Source organism: Oncorhynchus nerka, linkage group LG13 (genome assembly GCF_034236695.1).
Source record: "Oncorhynchus nerka isolate Pitt River linkage group LG13, Oner_Uvic_2.0, whole genome shotgun sequence".
Taxonomy (NCBI): domain Eukaryota; kingdom Metazoa; phylum Chordata; class Actinopteri; order Salmoniformes; family Salmonidae; genus Oncorhynchus; species Oncorhynchus nerka.
Window position 1 is genome coordinate 21,982,363 of NC_088408.1, and position 23,143 is coordinate 22,005,505.

Sequence of the window (23,143 nt, forward strand, 5' to 3'; positions counted from 1 at the left end):
ATTCCTCTTGTCCAGATGGGTTAGGGCAGTGTGCAGTGTGGTTGAGATTGCATCGTCTGTGGACCTATTTGGGCGGTAAGCAAATTGGAGTGGGTCAAGGTAGGGTGGAGGTGATATGGTCCTTGACTAGTCTCTCAAAGCACTTCATGATGACGGAAGTGAGTGCTACGGGCGGTAGTCATTTAGCTCAGTTACCTTAGCTTTCTTGGGAACAGGAACAATGGTGGCCCTCTTGAAGCATGTGGGAACAGCAGACTGGTATAGGGATTGATTGAATATGTCCGTAAACACACCGGCCAGCTGGTCTGCGCATGCTCTGAGGGCGCGGCTGGGGATGCCGTCTGGGCCTGCAGCCTTGCGAGGGTTAACACGTTTAAATGTCTTACTCACCTCGGCTGCAGTGAAGGAGAGACTGCATGTTTTCGTTGCAGGCCGTGTCAGTGGCACTGTATTGTCCTCAAAGCGGGCAAAAAAGTTATTTAGTCTGCCTAGGAGCAAGACATCCTGGTCCGTGACTGGGCTGGGTTTCTTCTTGTAGTCCGTGATTGACTGTAGACCCTGCCACATGCCTCGTGTCTGAGCCTTCCGAAAGCCATGATGACACACAAGTGGCCATCTGATTGTTAGTTTTGCATTCAACTTTCAAAGCAACATATGGCAGAATCACAATAAAGAACACGCCAAAGATTTTTTTCACAAAGGACTTAAACTTTATAAATAGTCTTTCAATGGAACATTAAATCAGCAGGGATTCTAGAATTCTTACCAAAAACCCAAGAGATTTTCAGAGAGCATGACAAAGTGACAGTTATCTGATACACACATCCTTTATCTACTCCAAAAATATCTAGACTTTTAGATCCCTCATTGTTAAATATATCAAAATATATGCTGACACTTAGCAGTAATACAGAAGACCACAAAAAGCAGAGTTTCAGGCATTGGTCGGGTGATTAGTTTCGATTGGTGCAGAGATAAAAACACCTCCTGGGTAAGTGAGAAGTGGAATGATGGAGATCAGAGGTCAGGAACATTTGACCCATGTTACCATGGAAACCATAGGTACACATGACATATCATGACCATGTCCCAATAGCCCAAACATAATATACCATCTCCTTTCCTCACTTCTCTTGCCATAGGACTTTAAATGTTTGACAGTTAAATATCACACAACACCTATACTATATCATTCCCCCCTCCTCAGTGACATAAATGAAAGGAGATGAGGAAAGTAAATGTTAAAAGAGCTTTGGGACATAGCCAGGGTGTTCTATTCTAAAGTTGTCAGTGGGACACCCAATTTCCGTTCATGTAGTGCCCTCTACGGGCTCAATGCTGTAAATACATGTCTGGGAGTAAAGCCATGGTGGGTCTGTCTGTGTGCTGATGGTGCAGAACAGCTGATCAGGTCAAGAGTGTATCTTCAACTCTCTCATGTGAATCTACCCATGAAACAATATGACTAAGTCAAAATCCAAAATGACAATTTACCACGTCACAAAAAATATCAGCAGCAAAACCCCACTAGACAGAACACCGCAGAAAGATAAAGTTTATCGTCCTATAGCCAGGCCGTCTCAGGTGTAGAGTGACTCTGTCCTCTAATTGGATAGATCGATGAGGGGAGGGCTCAGGTGACACCCATTACCATGGCAACCTCCCAGACGTCAAACCCTAAGGTCAGACATGTAGACACTTCACTCCCTAAACCACAGATCTAGGATTAGCTTAGTTTCACCCTCCAACCACAATTCTAACCTTAACAAACAGGGGGATGAGGACATATCTGATCCTGGATCAGTGGTTAGAGTGTAACGTCTACCTCCCCTAACTTTGTGTCAGAATGTGCTTTGGTCTTCTTTACCCTTGATGCCAAGTGGCACCTCTAGATAGAAACCAGCTCTGGTGCCAGTCTGTTTCTGCTGCAGCCAACCGGGCCAGGCCATTGTCTGGCTGGGCAGTAATATAGCCTTGTTACAGAAACAACCTTCTACACCGCCAGCTATATAAGTACAAACTACTACAACCTCTGTGAATCTCCATTCAATCATTTAATATCCAAACTCATAAATTACTAATAACAAGAAACCAATTGTTTTTCATTATTGACCACGAAAGTCTTGGCAAGAGGACTTTTTTCAATTAAAACACATTATCCAAATAAGTTAAATTGAAATCTTTATATATTGTATTGGTTTACTCCATTTAAATATTTATGTATTCATTTTTAAATATAATCATCAGCTACAGGTCTTGCAAAAAAATACTACTACTGCACTGTGCAATTGCTGTCTACAGAGGGTCAGGGGTCACAGAGTCAGGGTTCAAATATGTACACTTAATAATTTCATAAAACTCTATTTACAGTCCTCTTTTAGCTGGTATTTATATAGTATTCAGAAGGATATTAAGTGGTAACACCACAGCAGAGTACAGAGTAGGTCGCTTCTCAAATGGCACCTTCTGCCTTCTGGTCATTATTTCAAACAATTCAACTCAGGTTGGTAACTACTTGGTACCAAGTTATACTTTTTCCAATGAATCCTTTAGAAACTAAAATGTAATTACTAAGTAAATATTAGGTAACTAACTGCCATTTAATCATGCAAATTCAAAGTAAATACCAGGGCTCAGATTCACAACACTGTCTTAAGAAGACATTTCTTCTTAACTGACATTTTTTCCTTAACTATAGACTTAAGAAGAAAGTTAAGCAAAGTTGCTATTCCTCAAAAAGGTTCTTGGAAATTTTCTTGCGCTATTTCTTATGTTTCTCCTTAAGTAAAAAGTTAAGAAATTAGATTCTTAAATAAAGTTCCTGGAAATTTTAATTCCAAGATAGCTTAACCCTCGTCTTAAACTCAGGGCAGTGAGAGAAAAAGCTCATGAAAGCAATTGAACATGTTTAATTCACACAAACGTATTATTTGAAACCCCAAAACATGTTTTAGAACAGTAATCTCAGGAAGAAATATGCTAACATCATTGGCATACAAGCTAGATAGCTAGTTAAAACGGTTGCCTTGCAACAAACATTTTAAGATGATTTGTAAGAAGATATTTGAGAAGTTCGTAAGAAAATCATTAAATCTTAAGATATTGTTGAGGAATTGAACTTATGACAATCTTATGAAGTGTTTTGTGAATCTGGGCCCAAGTGAATACTGGACTGTAAAATAAAGTGTAACCAACATCTTTTAGGTAGGGACCTCAGATCTTGCACCAACCCTTATAGTCAGAAATTAACCAAAACATAACCTAACCCTTCCCATTTCTCGTCTTCCAGGTATTTGGTCAAATCTCAATTTATGACTTGTGATTCAAATTCAAAACTAAGCTAAAATAAAATGAAAAAGTTTTACTTCCTCGATTTACATATACATTTGTCAAAAATAGTCCCTCTGAAAAATATATTGCATATGCCATCTTAAGAAATTGACATAATAAAATATTTTCGATAAGGAAAAATTGTAAAGTAGGAGAATATATATTATTTTTTTCAAAGAATCTGGGCACCACTAGCAACAAAATACCTATTGATAATATTTCAATTTAAACCTTTATATGATTTATCCGATACAAGCTTTGTTTAGTCGCTATTTTGGGGTATGATTCAAACTGTTATAATGGAAAATGTTTCAGATGGCTTTTGGGTATTATTCAAAACTTTGCAGATTAGGCACAAAGTCCAGCAATAGAACATTTGCACAGTAAGAAAGCAATCCAAGGTAGTGTTTTAAGAAATACTAACTCAATCAGACACTGCCGCTTGTCTAGGACTACACGTGACGGACAGACACTTCTGCAGAAGGTTACAAGGCAATGTTGAATGATTGTGGTTAAAAACCAACACATCTCAATAACGCGTATCAAAAGGACATTTTTCAGAGATTCCAAGCCTCCGGAACATCACATTACATCATTCCGCACAGCGAGTTACACCAAGATGCCAACTCACCTGAACCCCCTGGACAGCGTGGATGAACAACAATAATACCAGTGTGGATCCACAATCTACAGGAATGATTTTTCATTGTACATATTATTTCATTAGATGATATGACAGGTTGGTTGGATAGCAGGTAACATATAAACCAGAGGTGACCAACACTCCTCCTGGAGGTTTACTGAATATGCAGGTTTTTGCTCTAGCCCTGCTCCAACTAACACACCTGCTTTTACTAATCAGTTGTTAGAGCAGGCCTGGAGCGAAAGCCTGCATACCCAGTAGCTCGCTAGGAGTAAGGTCATTCACCCCTGAAGTAACACATAGATAGTATGCTGGCGGATGTCTCTAATAGTAAAACACATAAAGTAGTTATGCATTGATAAAAGTTGCCATGACACAGCCTTAGTTTCCATTCTCTACTAAGCGCACAGACAGTGATAATACACAGTATTGTCCCCAGTTATAATATAACATATTAGTAGCTTAACATAAATCAGAACACAATCATAGACGTTGTAAATCAGTAATGGATTAGTGCAATCTAACAGGGGAGGGAGGAGACGAGAGGCGGGAAGAGGACAAGAGAAGAAGGAGAGGAGTGGTGGTGCTCTGCTTCGTGACATCCTTTGGTTTATCTTGGAGAGGGCGGAGCTTCGAAGGATGGAAAGGGATAGGGGGATAGAAGTAGAATGAGTAGACTGGACAAAGATCCACAACATGTGGACCAGCAGCCATATTGGATGTACCATGTTGTAATGTTGAATAAAATGCTTATCACTCGGGAATCTCTGAGGAAACCAAGCCTTTCTCAGTGTTATACTCAAACAACAATGGCAAAGTGTTGACCGGGGTGAAATCTATGTGGATTTTTGTCTGTGGTTTTGTACTTTTTCCATTCTACTCATCCAATTTCTAATTGGGTGGGACTAGCTGCCTAAAGCTCTACCTGCAAGTCATAAGGCAAGTCATGGGAACAACAGGAGAGTGCAACATTACAGAAAGTGAAGATAGACATGTATAGTAAGCAATGGTCTCTGCAATACATTACATTTCCATTTGAACGTTCTGGAATGTTTCAGACTTCTGAACACTCCAAAGATGTGGGCACTGACATCAACAACCCTCCATCTGATAGGCCAATGCAGAGCATGGGAGAGGTTAGCCCTCCACAGTAAGGGGGCTCTCCATTGGACCGTTGGACAAAAGCATGACGACAGTCCTGTTCTTCGGAACAGAAAAAGGGGGTCAGGGGGGGATTTCATCTCACATGACCCTATTCTTCATATAGTGCCCTGTCTTTGACCAAAGCCCGATACAGCAGGGGTTCCCAATTACATTCAGCCGGGGACAATTTCTTCTTAAGCGGATGGTCGGGGAGCCAGTAGATGGTTATAAATTATATGTACCCTGCAAATTGACCACAAGTATCCCAAACAGATATAGTATTTGACAAAAACATCATTTCAAACCTTGATTACACTGGGATATGATCATCTCCATTTATGAGTGGGAATACTTGAGGACAGATTTCCTCAATTAAAATCACTTCGAGCTGATTTTACCGTTTTTTTATGTCCCACAACAATCAGTATTGAAAAATAAATAAATAAAATAATTTTGTTCAGAAAACTTAGGGGGCTGCCTATTGGGGAACCCTGCTATACAGTAACATTTATCTGCTAAGTAATGCACTTTATGGGGAATAGGGTATGATTAGAGACTCAGCCAGCGCTGAGGGTACTTCAGAATAGTGTGTTGTGTTCTGTTCGGACAATGCAGGAAGGGAAGGTGAGACTTCCACTTCCTTTGTGAACCTGCACCTGTGGTTTCACTGTAGCCAACAGACTGAACACACACACACACACACACACACACACACACACCAGGGACATAAAACCTCATTGTGTGTGTTCAAGCTGCAAGTGCCCTCTCGATCACAGCTGCCTCAGAGACAAACACAAATGAAGAAGAACGGTCATCACATCAGGCTCTAACATCAACGTCATGACGAGCCCTGTATGGCTCTGGTAGCACAGTTCTTCCTCTTGTTAGGTCACCAACATGGCTGTCCACATGGTGATGAGCCCTGGTATAGCAGGACAGCTAGCAAATATCTCCCTTCTGTCCAAGCCAGTACAGTTCTAGTTCCAGTTGAGGGGGTCAAAACTTCACCTCCCTAGTAACAGTTGTAAAAGGGGGTAAGGTACTTCAGTACCCACTCCTTCAACGCCATTCTGGGGATTCAGATATCAGTGGTCCCCCTCCAATACTTGATCCTTCAGCAGCCCTCCCTCCAGTTCAGGGGACCCCCAAAACCCTTCAGGGGTTCCCCCTCTCATCCTTCAGCCCCATGTGAAGGAGTGCGTGTGCTCCACTACGGTTGGTCAGTCTGCCTGTCCTCTGCTGCCCCCTACTGCAGGTTCTTCAGGATGCGTCCGTAGCGGAAGTCGTAGACGTGGCGGCAGAGGTACACCAGTTCAGGATCTATGTCGGCGGGCACCTGGCGGTGGTCGGGGGGGTCGAAGTCTGAGGGGCAGGGGACCACTCTGGCAGCGCCAGGGGGCACACCCTCTGCACGCCGCTTCACCAAGGCACAAAATCTAGAGATGGAAAATCAAAGTGAATTTTGAATGCAGTCGCACCTTTTCTTCCCCCTACTTTACATTCCTACCTCCAGACATTTAATCCTTGTAAACATTCCCTGACTTAGGTCAGTTAGGATCACCACTTTATTTTAAGAATGTGAAATGTCAGAATAATAGTAGAGAGAATGATTTATTTAAGCTTTTATTTCCTTCATCACATTCCCAGTGGGTCAGAAGTTTACATACACTCAATTAGTATTTGGTAGCATTGCCTTTAAATTGTTTAACTTGGGTCAAACATTTTGGGTAGCCTTCCACAAGCTTCCCACAATAAGTTGGGTGAATTTTGGCCCATTCCTCCTGACAGAGCTGGTGTAAATGAGTCAGGTTTGTAGGCCTCCTTGCTCACACACGCATTTTCAGTTCTGCCCACAAATCTTCTACTTGATTGTGGTCAGGGCTTTGTGATGGCCACTCCAATATATTGACTTTGTTGTCCTTAAGCCATTTTGCCACAACTTTGGAAGTATGCTTGGGGCCATTGTCTATTTGAAGACCCATTTGCGACCAAGCTTTAACTTCCTGACTGATGTCTTGAGATGTTGCTTCAATACATCCACATAATTTTCTTTCCTCATGATGCCATCTATTTTGTGAAGTGCACCAGTCCCTCCTGCAGAAAAGCACCCCCACAACATGATGCTGCCACCCCCGTTCTTTACGGTTGGAATGGTGTTCTTCGGCTTGCAAGCCTCCCCCGTTTTCCTCCAAACATAATGATGGTCATTATGGCCAAACAGTTCTATTTGTGTTTCATCAGACCAGAGGACATTTCTCCAAAAGGTACGATCTTTGTCCCCATGTGCAGATGCAAACCGGAGTCTGGCTTTTTTATGGCTGGTTTGGAGCAGTGACTCCTTCCTTGCTGAGCGATATAGGACTTGTTTTACTGTGGATATAGATACTTTTGTACCAGTTTCCTCCAGCATCTTCACAAGGTCCTTTGCTGTTGTTCTGGGATTGATTTGAACTTCTCACCAAAGTACATTCATCTCTAGGAGACAGAACGTGTCTTCTTCCTGTGCGGTATAACGGCTGCGTGGTCCCATGGTGTTTATACTTACATTTACATTACATTTAAGTCATTTAGCAGACGCTCTTATCCAGAGCGACTTACAAATTGGTGCGTTCACCTTAAGACATCCAGTGGAACAGCCACTTTACAATAGTGCATCTAAATCTTTTAAGGGGGGGGGGGGGTGAGAAGGATTACTTTATCCTATCCTAGGTATTCCTGAAAGAGGTGGGGTTTCAGGTGTCTCCGGAAGGTGGTGATTGACTCCGCTGTCCTGGCGTCGTGAGGGAGTTTGTTCCACCATTGGGGGGCCAGAGAAGCGAACAGTTTTGACTGGGCTGCGCGGGAACTGTACTTCCTCAGTGGTAGGGAGGCGAGCAGGCCAGAGGTGGATGAACGCAGTGCCTTTGTTTGGGTGTAGGGCCTGATCAGAGCCTGGAGGTACTGAGGTGCCGTTCCCCTCACAGCTCCGTAGGCAAGCACCATACATAACATACTTGTGTACTATTGTTTGTACAGATGAACGTGGTACCTTCAGGTGTTTGGAAATTGCTCCCAAGGATGAACCAGACTTGTGGATGTCTACAAGGTCCTTGTACTCTACAGACTTGTGGAGGTCTTGGCTGATTTATTTTGGTTTTCCCATAATGTCAAGCAAAGAGGCATTGAATTTGAAGGTAGGCCTTGAAATACATCCACAGACACACCTCCAATTGACTCAAATGATGTCAATCAGAAGCTTCTAAAGCAATGACAGCATTTTCTGAAATTTTACAAGCTGTTTAAAGGCACAGTCAACTTCTGACCCACTGGAATTGTGATACAGTGAATTATAAGTGAAATATTCCGTCTGTAAACAATTGTTGGAAAAATGACTTCTGTCATACACAAAGTAGATGTCCTAAATGACGTTAACAAAATTTGTGGAGTGGTTGAAAATTAAGTTTTAATGACTCCAACCTAAGTGTATGTAAACTTCCGACTTCAACTGTCCAATGGTGTGTGTTAATGATGGATATACGGTCTTTCTCAGTGTGTGTGTGTGTCTGTGTATTTATATATTTTGTTTCTTACCGACAGTACTGCGCTAATGGGAGAACATAGCATCGGTCTTCGATGCAGGCCACACTGTTCTCGTCTTGATGCCGAGATGCAAAAATCTCATTCTGAAAAGAGAGAAACAGACATAGAAATATCAATCACCACACAATCAAAGGGGTACAGAGACAAGATGGATGAGAGGCACGGAATCTCATTCTTCTTCTCATGTCTTGCATCTGCACTGATGGAGAAACAGAAGACAGGTGAAAGCAATATAGTAAAAGCCTACTGGAAACCTGCTTCCACCAGTTATGTCAGCACACATCAGTGTAGATGAAGGGAAGGAGACAAGGAGAGGGCTCTAGACTATTGAAATTAAGGAAAGGAGACGAAGAAAGGAGACAAGGAGAGGCCTCTTTAGACTACTGAGATGCAGCCAGAGTTGAGTAGAGCAGAGTTATCCCGAGTTGTTCTGTGGAGTCAGAGAGTTGTCCTCACCTCACAGTGCATGCTGGGGTCTCGGACTCCCTGTGTGTGTTCAGGTCGATAGTACCAGAACAGGCTCATCATCAGCTCTCCTGAGGAGGAGACACACACCCACACGGTCAAAACACCAGACAGGCAGACACGCATTCGCACGTGCACAAACACAAACAAACACTCACACCCACGTGCACACACAGCAGACAGTGAAACAACTACAGAGGATCAAAGGACCAGCCAGGTCTTTAACCAGCCAGACATAAGCAGCATTTCAGACATAAACAACCATTCACAGCACACAGACACACACACCAGGGATTCCCTTAGCCGGAAATAGAGGTTTTTTGGCACCCCAAAAAATTTAAACTGATAAATAAAACTGTTGCAGGCCAAAATGACTGGTATAAGAAAACAAATTCCCATTGCAAATTTTTTAAATTTAAATTTATGGAAATACCAGTCGATGTAAATTAATTTGACCGTCATGCTTATCGGTCTATAGTTTAATTTGAATAATTTATTGGAATTAAATTGGCCTGTGTTTATTTTGGTTAGTCATCATGTATCTTATTCATTCACCACAACTATCACACGCGCACAGCATACAGAGCCTATTCTGAACAGGATTTCTCCTGCAGAGCCTCAGCTGGGTGCTACTGGAGTAAAACTTGGGCTTTTACAAGCCCATTCATTGCACAACAATTCTAAATCGTTTTAGTGCACAATTAAAGAGCTACTATTTTTATTTCTCAAATGGTAATTGAAGCGTGCAGGCCATTCCCAAATAGGCATAGGCCTACGAGCTTGTGATTTGAAACAATCCACAGCTATTTATTTAAATAACCTAATGATTCCCAATTCCTCTGTGGCTAAGTCATGCTTTCTGGAGAAGTATTCTGTATAGAATTGATTTTGTTGCCCAGAAGCCAAAGGCACAATCCTAGTCATATTAGCAACCCATCCTGCTGCATCTTTAGATTCCCCCTCTTTCTAAGTTTCTAACAGAGATGTTCATCTCTGTCACATATGGGACCGCTATCAGGTACGCTGTTTAGAACAGTGTTTAGAAAATATTCAATCTTCCCTACCACATTGTCCAGCGCCGGAAACCCTGACACACACACACACACACAATTATTATACCCCAACAACAGGTTCAGACATCCTGCTGTCTCTCTCACCAGATTTGGGGTCCTCCCATAGCGCTGATATCTTGGCGACGTAGGGCAGGGACTTCTTCCGGGGACCGGCGCGCAGCAGCACTGTGTCTCGGACACGTATCACTTCGCCGTCTCTCTGTACTCCTTCATAACACTGCCGTAAGGCCGTCTCGTCCTCCCCCTGATACACACACACAGTCAAAACACACTTATCTTTATTCTCCAGTCACTGGCGACATCAGCAGTATTCTATCAGAAAGGTCTCGGAACACATTCTCATTAACAACAATGAGCCAATTGAAAGCTAGGGATGGTTAGGTTACCATGGTAGTATGAGCAGAGTAAACTCTCAGTACCTCAACACACACAAACTTGATCCCACATACCGCAATGAACACTTCTTTCTCTGTGGGCACTCCTACAGGCAGCCACCCGTTGGTGGCCCGTCGGTGGCTGACCCGCTTCTGCTTGGCGGGAGATAGGTTGTGTGTCGGAGCTGGCTGTTTCTGGGACAGCCTGGTTCTCCCCATGGACAGAGAGCCATTAGGGGGCTTGGAGCCCTGAGGGCACTCCCTGGCCAGCTTCAGCCTGGCCTGGGGCACACTGCGGTCAGACAGGGGGGTGAGGAGACGGGGCTTGGCCTGGGTGGAGGACGGGGTGGTAGGGAGGGGACAGCCTGAGAGGGGGAGTGAGGGAGAAACCAGAAGGGAGGGGTTGTGGTCACCCTGGGGGGAGGAGTAACCCTCTGGAGAGAGAGCGAAGGGAGGAAGAATGGACTAGTGTTTACTCCATAAACAATGCTGCATAGGCCTCATTAGATGTAATGCTACATAGGCCTCACTAGATGTTATGCTACATAGGCCTCACTAGATGTTATGCTACATAGGCCTCACTAGATGTTATGCTACATAGGCCTCACTAGATGTTATGCTACATAGGCCTCACTAGATGTTATGCTACATAGGCCTAACTCGAGTCCTATGTCATGCTTTTCTCTGATTCCCTGTAGATACTGTTTGTTTACTGCAATGTACTCAATGTCTGGGACAGAGAGACAAAGATGTCTTGCTCTTGTAAGAAAATAAACATAATTCAGTCACGATCACGCCAAATGGCGAGAACACACATGTGATAATAACACATCCTCATTTGCAATCTGAGAAGCATAAACAATAGATGTGCCTTTGAGTGTGTGCTCAATGAGTTAGAATTCCCTTATAAATTATATTTACAGTACATGCACTACATAATTCCAAACTACCACTACTTTTTAAATCAGCATATAGAGGCCTAGTCAGTAGGCCTACATTCCATGTGTCCTCCTCTTACCTGTCTTGATGCTGTGTGTACACCCGGAGCAGCCTGTGGAGAAAGAGCAACCCCTGCTGTTGACCGGCTGCATGGCTCTGTATGTGTAGCCGCTGACCCGACAGGCCTCGCTGTAGCAGGGAGTGCCCACTGAGCCACAGAAGGCAGGATGGGCCAGTGTCGAGGAATGGGACACCGGAGGACCCAGCAGCTTGGAGCCAGACACCCTGCCGGGACACAGTGTCGAGGAGCCAAAGTTCAGAGGTCGCGAGCTGAGGTTGGCTGATGGAGTTCCAGGGTGTGTAGGATGGGCGATGTGGACGTAGTAGCTGGAGAAGCAGGCGGGGTCAGCGGTGCAGAGGCAGGGGTGGGGGCTGAGGGTCAGGGCTGCGTGGGAGTGGGGATGGGAGGGTGACGTCACTAGGCACTCCCGTTTCACAGAGGTTAGGGCAGAGTTTAAAGGTCGTTCTTCAGAGTCGGCGTAGGCCTGCTGACCCAGGAACAAGGCCAGGCGATGGCAGTACTCCACAGAGCCCTCCGGGGGACAGCAGTAGTATGGGCTCAGCTCTGCCTCCACCTGCTCCTCTTTGACGACGGGCTTCAACGGGTAGGCTAGCATGCTGCGCGACTGGTAGCCTGGTTTGGTTAGCCGGTGGGTGCAACCGCCAGACTCCCACTCCACTTTGGGCTTCTTGAAGTTGGACTTCTTGCAGGCAGAACAGCCTACCTCTTCTGGAATCAACTGCCTTCCCTTCTGCTTAGGCTGGCGACTGCACGTTTTAAGATTCGGTCGCCGTTGCGGTTGCTTCTGCTTCACGTCAACTGATGCGGTGCTCGTAGCCTTGCAGTCCATCGTCGTAGTCGTTGATGTCGTTTTCACTCGCTGTTTGCTAGTCGCCGAGGTGCTCGTTAACTTTAGCAGCGCGGCAGCGTTAAGTCCAGCTAGCCGTCGGGGAGCAGGGGTGTGTAACATTTGTAAAGTCATCATCTCTTTCTTCTGTCCTCTGTCTGGTTTGGCCGGTTTCTTGGAGACCTTCTTAGTCTTCCTGGAGCTTTGGCACGGGTCAGGCTTGTGCGATGCGAAGGCCTTGCTGCTGGCTCTTGGAGCATTAGGACTGCCGGTCACCCCACGCCTGGCTGCATCTGTCCCCAGGAACGACTCACCGCTGGTAGGCTCATCCTGCTGTCTCCTGGCCTGTTTAGAAGCCGGCTGGGTCTCGTTAGGTCTCTCCAACAGCAGACTGTTCACAGCCTCAGCGTTGAGAGAAGCTAGCCGTCGCTTACGCGGCTCTGGAAATGGCGACCCCTGCTCATCACTGGTGCTTTTTGATTTAGTTTTTGGTATCATCTTCTTTGCCAGGACTTTCCCCTTGGCTTTGTCTTTTCCTTTGTCCAGTTTCTTGCTCCGGGATTCAGGATTGACGGACGGTTGAGTTGGCGAATCATTCCCCCTCTCACTGGTGTCCTCCTGCTCCTGGATGTCCTTCTCCAGTCGGGTGAGCAAAACGTGACAGCTAAGTCCCTCCTCCTCCGGAGCACCTCCCCTTCCTCGTAAGGGATAAGATTTCCTGCTCCGCCTCCTATTCCGCTCCGGAGTCTTCTCCCTCCTGTCCATCATCTCTTTAACCCCGCCCCTTCCTCGCTTAGTTCCGCCCTTCTTCATGGTCCTGCCGAATCGCAGCGTGCGCTCAGGCCAGGCCCCGCCCATGGTCTCACCATGTGGCCTATCGGGGCAGTGTTCCTGCGTCACTGTGCTACGACTCTGGCTAAGAGAACCTTTGTTCTGGGCGTGGGTCATCACATGCTGCACCACTAGGCCTGGGGAGGAGAGACACACTGTTAATGTCACTCCTAAAAACAGGGTAATATGGCCGGGGACGTATTCATTAGGCACCAAACGGAAGGAAACAGACAAGCAGGGAGGGACTGCTTGAATTTGTCCAATAAAAAAAAGGATGGTTTCTTTTCGTATTTCTCATCATTTCCGTTTTGCTACACTGTGTCCTAAAGAATACAACACTGGTATCTCTTTAATCCCTAGCTTATCACCTAAACCAGTGCCGAGATCTACCGCACAATTTGTTTTTAAACCAGACTTAAAGAACATACCATTAACCTAAAAAAAACAGTTCTGTAACTGGCCTGCCAATACTGTTCTTCTCGACCATATTATATTTCAAAACTTGAGCTTTGATGACAAAATATATAATTTGGTGTAGCACTTCCGAGGCACAGCTCGCGCTGTTGCGGTGACCGTTTACCGCCACACCAGCGGTCACGAGTCATGAAGGCAGTCAAATTATACATGACCATTTAGTGACAGTAATTAGGCTTCTCCAAGCTCTGATAGTGCTGCTGGTCATCAGTAACCTACCAAACATGCTAACTGCCTGGTACTCAGCACTCTATTTTCCCACTAATCACTCTGACATCAATGCAAACATATTGGATAATCTAATCAAACACTCCATGAGAGCCCATGAGCTCATGTTGCACAACATTTATATAGGCAATCGAATTGCAGGAGAAAACAGAGTGATTGCTGCTAATAAAAAGACGAGGATCCCATCATCTTTCTATAGGCTAGACCTACTGTATTTATTTCTCAACTCTCCTAATACTAAGCACATTGCTTATATTTACAACGGGAGTATATCCTACCTGGCTGGCATGAAAATAAACCACAGGGAAAAGCGTCCTCCATTCGCCATTTAAGTGCATAGATTACATGTATTTTTCCCCTGCCCCTGTTTCGAGACAGGTGCATGATGGTCTATTCTAAATCAAAACAAATGTCACACATATATTATTTAGTATATGTAAAGACAAGTTTAAATGAAGAACAGTCTGATGGGTGACAATATTATCACTTGTGAATTATATATCATCACTTGGTAGTTACAGTCTTGTCCAATCGCTGCAACTCCGAAACACAACCCAGCCAAGCAGCACTGCTCCGCTTAACCCAGAAGCCAGCCGCACCAATGTGTCAAAGCAAACACCTGGCAACCGTGTCAGCGTGCATTGTGCCCGGCCCGCCACAGGAGTCACTAGAGCAAGATGGGACAAGAATATCCCTGCCGGCCAAACACTCCCCTAACCCGGACGACGCTGGGCCAATTGTGCGCCGCCCCATGGGTCTCCTGGTTGTGGCCGGCTGTGACAGAGCCTGGACTCGAACCAGGATCTCTAGTGGCACAGCTAGCATTGCGATGCAGTGCCTTAGACCACTACATCACTCGGGAGGCCAATAACTTCTTAAAATTAAGTACATTAATCCGCTTTACAAGGAGTGTAGAGCCTAACTGGCATATATAAGCAGTGCGTGAGCTTAATTTTCACCGTAAAAATGCACCTTTATAATAAAATGCACAATTGCATTTGCGGTCACTGTTGATAATGGTGTTTTCCGCTAATGGGACATGCATTGTGAACATTGCTGCACCTATAATGTGAAGAAACAGCATATAGTTTATAAACATTCTGATCTGTTGTGTGAGCCACATTGCATAAAAAAAGTTTTTTTTATGCTACTGATTTGATTAATTTGGGATCTAACGCGTGTGTGTGTGTGTGTGTGTGTGTGTGTGTGTCCCACAACATGTTTGGAATATTTATTTATTGTACAGAATAGGTCGACTTTGTACTATGGGGATAGTAAATTGACATAGTCTAGTGCTTTTACTGTTCGTTAGGCCTACTGATCTGCTGGCTGAAGGAAAGCAAATGTGGACAGTTCTTCCAATATCTTCAATATGCATCTCGGAATTGGATAAGGATGCGAGCAGTTGCATCCCTGATGTGTCTGTCTTCACTTGTAGCCTGTGAGTGAGAGGCGCTTTGGATTGCGCAGCACACTCAGGGATTTTTGACACTTCTTTTTTCTCAATGACATTCAAAATCAGCATTGAAAAAAGGCATAAGTTTACGTTTGTTCCACCTGAGACCACTACGATGACACATCAAATGTGTTTGATGGAGCGCGGGAAAGGGGCAGGAATAGACTTTTGTGGGCTACCGTCCAAGCCATGTCATCCAATGGTGCGACTACTGTTGGCATCTAAAGATGATCCAACTTGATTAAACGTTAGGAGGTAAGGATTAGAGCAGTGGTGTAGTCTACGGCGATACGGACAGGACTTATTATTGATATTGATTTGAATCACACTGCTGCCCTCTCATTTATCTATTTGCGCCATACGGATTGTGGTTGTTGTGGATGGCTGTTCAGAAACTGTGTATTTGAACCCAATAATGGTTGAATTTGAGAAGCTGCCTATCAATCATTGTTTTTGAAACCAGTGGACAGCCAGTGAAAAATGCGCTCTTGTAACAGCTGCATAATGCGGATCCCAGCCTATGTAATAAAAGCTGAGCTTTAATTGATCAATCTAATTCCTGCTGATAAAAAAACCCAATCCATAGTCCTAATGGACACATGCTCAAACTCACACACTTTTGATAGACTTAAAAGGGGAAATCTGTAGTTGCCACATACATTACATCAATGTTATGGTATGTAACATAATGTAACATTAATGTAATACATACAGTTGAAGTCGGAAGTTTACATACACCTTAATCAAATACATTTAAAAACTCTGTTTTTAAAAATTCCTGACATTTAATCCTCGTAAAAATTCCCTGTCTTAGGTCAGTTAGGATCTCCACTTTGTTTTAAGAATGTGAAATGTCAGAATAATAGTAGAGAGAATGATTTATTTCAGCTTTTATTTCTTTCATCACATTCCCAGTGGGTCAGAAGTTTACATGCACTCAATTAGTATTTGGTCGCATTGTCTTGAAATGGTTGAACTTGGATCAAACGTTTCAGGTAGCCTTCCACAAGCTTCCCACAATAAGCTGGTGAATTTTGGCCCATTCCTCCTGACAGAGCTGGTGTAACTGAGTCAGGTTTGTAGGCCTCCTTGCTCGCACACTTTTTCATTTCTACCCACACATTTTCTATAGGGTTGAGGTCAGGGCTTTGTGATGGCCACTCCAATACCTTGACTTTGTAGTCCTTAAGCCATTTTGCCACAACTTTGGAAGTATGCCTGGGGTCATTATCCATTTGGAAGACCCATTTGCAACCAAGCTTAACCTTCCTGACTGATGTCTTGAGATGTAGTTTCAATATATCCACATAGTTTCCCCCCCTCATTTTTCCACCCTCTATTTTGTGAAGTGCACCAGTCCCTCCTGCAGCAAAGCACCCTCCACAACATGATGTTGCCACCCCCGGGCTTCACAGTTAGGATGGTGTTCTTCGGCTTGCAAGCCTCCCCCCAAACAGTTTTATTTTTGTTTCATCAGAGTAGATGACATTTCTCCAAAAAGTACAATATTTGTCCCCATGTGCAGTTGCAAACCGTAGTCTGGCTTTCTTATGACGGTTTTGGAGCAGTGGCTTCTTCCTTGCTGAATGGCCTTTCAGGTTATGTCGATATAGGACTCGTTTTACTGTGGATATAGATACTTTTGTACCTGTTTCCACCCGCATCTTCACAAGATCGTTTGATGTTGTTCTGGGATTGATTTGAACTTTTCGCACCAAAGTACGTTCATCTCTAGGTGACAGAAGGCGTCTCCTTCCTAAGAGGTATGACAGCTGCGTGGTCCCATGGTGTTTATACTTGCGTACCTGGTACCTTCAGGCATTTGGAAATTGCTCCCAAGGATGAACCAGACTTGTGGAGGTCTACAATCTTTTTTCTGAGGTCTAGGCTGATTTCTTTTGATCTCCCATAATGTCAAGCAAAGAGGCACTTAGTTTTAGGGTAGGCCTTGAAATACATCCACAGCTACACCTCCAATTGACTCAAATTATGTCAATTAGCCTATCAGAAGCTTTTAAAGCCATGACAGCATTTTCTGGAATTTTCCAAGCTGTTTAAAGGCACAGTCAACTTAGTGTATGTAAACTTCTGACCCACTGGAATTGTGATACAGTGAATTATGAGTGAAATAATCTGTCTGTAAACAATTGTTGGAAAAATTACTTGCGCCATGCACAAAATAGATGTCCTAAACAACTTGCCAAAACTATAGTTTGTTAACAAGAAACGTGTGGAGTGGTTGAAAAACGAGTTTTAATGACTCCAACCTAAGTGTATGTAAACTTCCCACTTCAACTGTAGAAATGCCTCATGAGCTTCGTTCAACTGTCCCACTTGTTTATCTCCAATGTTTGTAAATATTGTTTTAAAAAACACTGTGTAACCTTATAACATGGTTAAAACTATAATTGATATCAGTGATGGTAAGTCCTTGCATCCATAGCTGTCTATTAATCTGAGTGGTTATATTTCTCCAGGCCCAGCCCTCAGCTTTTTACCAAAACAGAGGCAGCGAGGCCCTTTTGTTATTATTTCATATGTAGATTTGCCCTTTAAATATCTATATATTATCACGATATCAAAGTGTCACCAACAAAAAAGGTAAACAATAGGCCCATAGCAAATGCAGCATATGGCATTCATTTTTCACATGTAAATATCACTTTTCAATAGTGCTCAAAGCATGCCATTCAATGAGCGCAGCATTTCATTTTCATTTTACTCAAATCAATGAGCCCAATCAGTCCTCCATGACAACTAAATCATAAACAACACAGTAGGGCTGGCTAAGAAATCATTAGTTTTGGGGTTACGCTCAGGTAATACCAGTTGGCTAGTCTATACTTCCATACTTTCAAGTCCTATTCTTGAAGATCAAGATGTATAACATTTATTGGAATAACTGGAATTCTGATACTTTGGGTTTTAATGTAAAGATATAATTTAATTGTATTATTATATGTAGCAGAAAGTGATGGGTTAGAAGAAGTATACATAACCAACCCATAAAGTAAAATGTAACATCCATATGGCCAGCTATGTAAAGTTTAACATTGATTTATCCTGCAATAGATGTTGTTCAATTGATAACATCCATTTTTGTCTTCATCTAATGCCTCCTAAGGGGAAAGTAATCTAAAAGTAACTGAATGTAATTAGTTTACGTTACTGAGTTTGGGTTATCCAAAAGTTAAGTTACTGATTACAATTTTGGACAGGTAAATAGTAACTGTAACGGATTACATTTATAAAGTAACCTACCCAAGCCTTACAATGTATTAAAAATCTAAGCAAATAGGAGTACTTGTTTTTTTGTTAACCGCTCAACGCAGAATAGCCGCATGTGCGCAGTCCTTCCAATCGATCCAAGCTTTATTCAATTGTATTCTTCATACTATAAAATAATACCACCAAATTATAAGCAAATCTTGTCTGCTAAATGAACTAGTGTAGCCCACAGCCATTTTGCATAGCCACATCAGGACAACTCAGTAATACGCTATTATTTTCTTCTGAAATAGACTACATGTTCTTCATATCATGCTTCTTTAGACCTGTCTAAAATAAATCATGGACTTATTGTGAAGGTGTAGGCGATATTACATGGATTTATTAGACCTTTTTAAAATGGCTTGCAGGCTGTGTGGAAGCCAGGAGATGCTAAATGTGTTTATGTTAGTGAATGGTCAATTACTGTGAGACCGACAGTTATTTGCTTGACAATGACCGGTTGAAGAAATTGTGTGACCTCCACAGCCCTAGGCACAGCTGAGCATAAACTGAAATAATTCCCTTTTTTATTTTATTTTTACTGGACTGATGATACCTGCACCTAATGGTCATGGTACTGAACAGGACAACTGGGAACTCTGAAAAAAAACTAGGTAAAATCATGATGTCAGTGATCCTCAGGTCGAAAAGTCGGAGGTCTAGAAAAATAGAATTCTGAGTTGGATGACCATTCAAAGCTATTTTTCCCCAGTCGGACAGCAGCTCTTTGCTGTACTCTTTGACAGTCTCTCTCAAGTCATGGTTTTAAAAGTTATTCGATCTCACGTAGGCCAGAATCAAACTTTGCTGTGGCAGGGGTCAAGGAAGCGCTGTAGGAGCGGGTTTTGAACTATCCGATTGGCCAGTGCAGTAAGCCTCGATTTTGCCACAGATTTTCCGGTCCACCAGGTAGTCAGAGTTGGTCTTTTCAGACAAATGAAATGGTTCAAAATGGGAAAACGTTGCCTACCTGGTGCACAAGGCTTCTGAATCAAGTGCGCATAACGTCAACGCCATTTTCAGGGCATTCCTAGTTGATTGACCGGATGGCGACCACTGGCATAAACCCTTCCACATATATTCTGTGTACACATATACTTGAAGTTTTCACTGATATAAAAGTACTGCCAGGTTCCATTTTGATCTCTAGTCCCTTATCCTAGCCCCCCTCCTACCCATTTGAAAAGACTGGACAGATGAAAGCCCTATAGAAGCTCCACTTATGGAGCTAAGGGTCTTGAAGAGCTAGATGGAACATCATTACAGTGTATTCGGGAAAGTATTCAGAGCCCTTCACTTTTTCCACATTTTGTTACATTACAGACTTATCCTAAAATGGATTTAATTAATTGTTTTGCTCATCAATCTAAAACAAAATACCCCATAATGACAAAGTGAAAACAGGTTTTTAGAAAATACCTTATCTACATAATTATTCAGACCCTTTGCTATGAGACTCGAAATTGGGATCAGGTACATCCTGTTTCCATTGACAATCCTTGAGATGTTTCTACAACTTGATTGAAGTCCACCTGTGGTAAACACAATTGATTGGACATGATTTGGAAAGACACACACACACCTATCTACAGTGCCTTGCGAAAGTATTCGGCCCCCTTGAACTTTGCGACCTTTTGCCACATTTCAGGCTTCAAACATAAAGATATAAAACTGTATTTTTTTGTGAAGAATCAACAACAAGTGGGACACAATCATGAAGTGGAACGACATTTATTGGATATTTCAAACTTTTTTACAAATCAAAAACTGAAAAATTGGGCGTGCTAAATTATTCAGCCCCCTTAAGTTAATACTTTGTAGCGCCACCTTTTGCTGCGATTACAGCTGTAAGTCGTTTGGGGTATGTCTCTATCAGTTTTGCACATCGAGAGACTGACATTTTTTCCCATTCCTCCTTGCAAAACAGCTCGAGCTCAGTGAGGTTGGATGGAGAGCATTTGTGAACAGCAGTTTTCAGTTCTTTCCACAGATTCTCGATTGGATTCAGGTCTAGACTTTGACTTGGCCATTCTAACACCTGGATATGTTTATTTTTGAACCATTCCATTGTAGATTTTGCTTTATGTTTTGGATCATTGTCTTGTTGGAAGACAAATCTCCGTCCCAGTCTCAGGTCTTTTGCAGACTCCATCAGGTTCTTCCAGAATGGTCCTGTATTTGGCTCCATCCATCTTCCCATCAATTTTAACCATCTTCCCTGTCCCTGCTGAAGAAAAGCAGGCCCAAACCATGATGCTGCCACCACCATGTTTGACAGTGGGGATGGTGTGTTCAGGGTGATGAGCTGTGTTGCTTTTACGCCAAACATAACGTTTTGCATAGTTGCCAAAAAGTTCAATTTTGGTTTCATCTGACCAGAGCACCTTCTTCCACATGTTTGGTGTGTCTCCCAGGTGGCTTGTGGCAAACTTTAAACGACACATTTTATGGATATCTTTAAGAAATGGCTTTCTTCTTGCCACTCTTCCATAAAGGCCAGATTTGTGCAATATACGACTGATTGTTGTCCTATGGACAGAGTCTCCCACCTCAGCTGTAGATCTATGCAGTTCATCCAGAGTGATCATGGGCCTCTTGGCTGCATCTCTGATCAGTCTTCTCCTTGTATGAGCTGAAAGTTTATAGGGACGGCCAGGTCTTGGTAGATTTGCAGTGGTCTGATACTCCTTCCATTTCAATATTATCGCTTGCACAGTGCTCCTTGGGATGTTTAAAGCTTGGGAAATCTTTTTGTATCCAAATCCGGCTTTAAACTTCTTCACAACAGTATCTCGGACCTGCCTGGTGTGTTCCTTGTTCTTCATGATGCTCTCTGCGCTTTTAACGGACCTCTGAGACTATCACAGTGCAGGTGCATTTATACGGAGACTTGATTACTAACAGGTGGATTGTATTTATCATCATTAGTCATTTAGGTCAACATTGGATCATTCAGAGATCCTCACTGAACTTCTGGAGAGAGTTTGCTGCACTGAAAGTAAAGGGGCTGAATAATTTAGCACGCCCAATTTTTCAGTTTTTGATTTGTTAAAAACGTTTGAAATATGCAATAAATGTTGTTCCGCTTCATGATTGTGTCCCACTTGTTGATTCTTCACAAAAAAATACAGTTTTATATCTTTATGTTTGAAGCCTGAAATGTGGCAAAAGGTCGCAAAGTTCAAGGGGACCGAATACTTTCGCAAGGCACTGTATATAAGGTCTCACAGTTGACAGTGCATGTCAGAGCAAAAACCAAGCCATGAGGTCGAAGGAATTATCCGTAGAGCTCAGGGACAGGATTGTGTTAAGGCACAGATCTGGGGAAGGGTACCAAAACATGTCAGCCGCATTGAAGGTCCCCAAGAACACACTGGCCTCCATCATTCTTAAAGGGAAGAAGTTTGGAACCACCAAGACTCTTCCTAGAGCTGGCCGCCCGGCAAAACTGAGAAATCGGTTAGAAGGGCATTGGTCCAAGAACCCAAATGGTCACTCTGATAGAGCTCCAGAGTTCCTCTGTGGATATGGGAGAACCTTCCAGAAGGAGAACCATCTCTGCAGCACTCCACCAATAAGGCCTTTATGGTAGAGTGGCTAGACAGAAGCCACTCCTCAGTAAAAGGCACATGAGGGGTGGCAGGGTAGCCTAGTGGTTAGAGTGTTGGACTAGTAACCGGAAGGTTGCAAGTTCAAACCCCCGAGCTGACAAGGTACAAATCTGTCATTCTGCCCCTGAACAGGCAGTTAACCCACTGTTCCTAGGCCGTCATTGAAAATAAGAATATGTTCTTAACTGACTTGCCTGGTTAAATAAAAATACAATTAAAATAAAAATGACAGCCCACTTGGAGTTTGCCAAAAAGCACCTAAAGGACTCAGACCATGAGAATCAAGATTCTCTAGTCTGATGAAACCAATATTGAACTCTTTGGCCTGAATGCCAAGCGTCACGTCTAGAGGAAACCTGGCATCATCCCTACGGTGAAGCATGGTGGTGGCTACATCAAGCTGTGGGGATGTTTTTCAGGGGCAGGGACTGTGAGACTTGTCAGGATCAAGGGAAAGAAAAACAGAGCAAAGTACAGAGAGATCCTTGATGAAAACCTACTCCATAGCGCTCAGGACCTCAGAATGGGGAAAAGGTTCACCTTCCAACCGCACACAGCCAAGACAACACAGGAGTGGCTTCGGGACAAGTCTCAATGTCCTTGAGTGGCCCAGACAGAGCCCGGACTTGAACCTGATCTAACATCTCTGGAGAGACCTGAAAATAGCTGTGAAGCGACGCTCCCCATCCAACCTGAAAGAGCTTGAGAGGATCTGCAGAGAAGAATGAGAGAAACTCCCCAAATACAGGTGTGCCAAATCTTGTAGCGTCATACAAGATTCAAGGCTGTAATCGCTGCCAAAAGGTACTTCAACAAAGG

The 23,143-nt window shown here is 43.4% G+C and overlaps 1 protein-coding gene across 3 annotated transcripts in view; it reads right to left on the reverse strand.

Annotated features, from left to right (window-relative positions):
- Nucleotides 1–685: 685 nt before the first annotated feature.
- The window catches only part of LOC115139212 (bromo adjacent homology domain-containing 1 protein-like), a 40,817-nt gene continuing 18,359 nt past the window's right edge, over nucleotides 686–23,143 (reverse strand). For 2 of the 3 annotated variants that reach the window (XM_029676360.2, XM_029676359.2), the window contains exons 2-7: nucleotides 11,626–13,422; nucleotides 10,683–11,041; nucleotides 10,318–10,477; nucleotides 9,152–9,231; nucleotides 8,687–8,778; nucleotides 686–6,552 (exon numbers count right to left, since the gene is read on the reverse strand). In XM_029676360.2, the coding sequence (XP_029532220.2) occupies nucleotides 6,363–6,552; nucleotides 8,687–8,778; nucleotides 9,152–9,231; nucleotides 10,318–10,477; nucleotides 10,683–11,041; nucleotides 11,626–13,402 (2,658 nt within the window). In that variant the 5' untranslated portion in view covers nucleotides 13,403–13,422 and the 3' untranslated portion in view covers nucleotides 686–6,362. The remainder of the gene's footprint in view (nucleotides 6,553–8,686; nucleotides 8,779–9,151; nucleotides 9,232–10,317; nucleotides 10,478–10,682; nucleotides 11,042–11,625; nucleotides 13,423–23,143) is intronic. The other variant, XM_065026252.1, reaches the window with a different exon arrangement.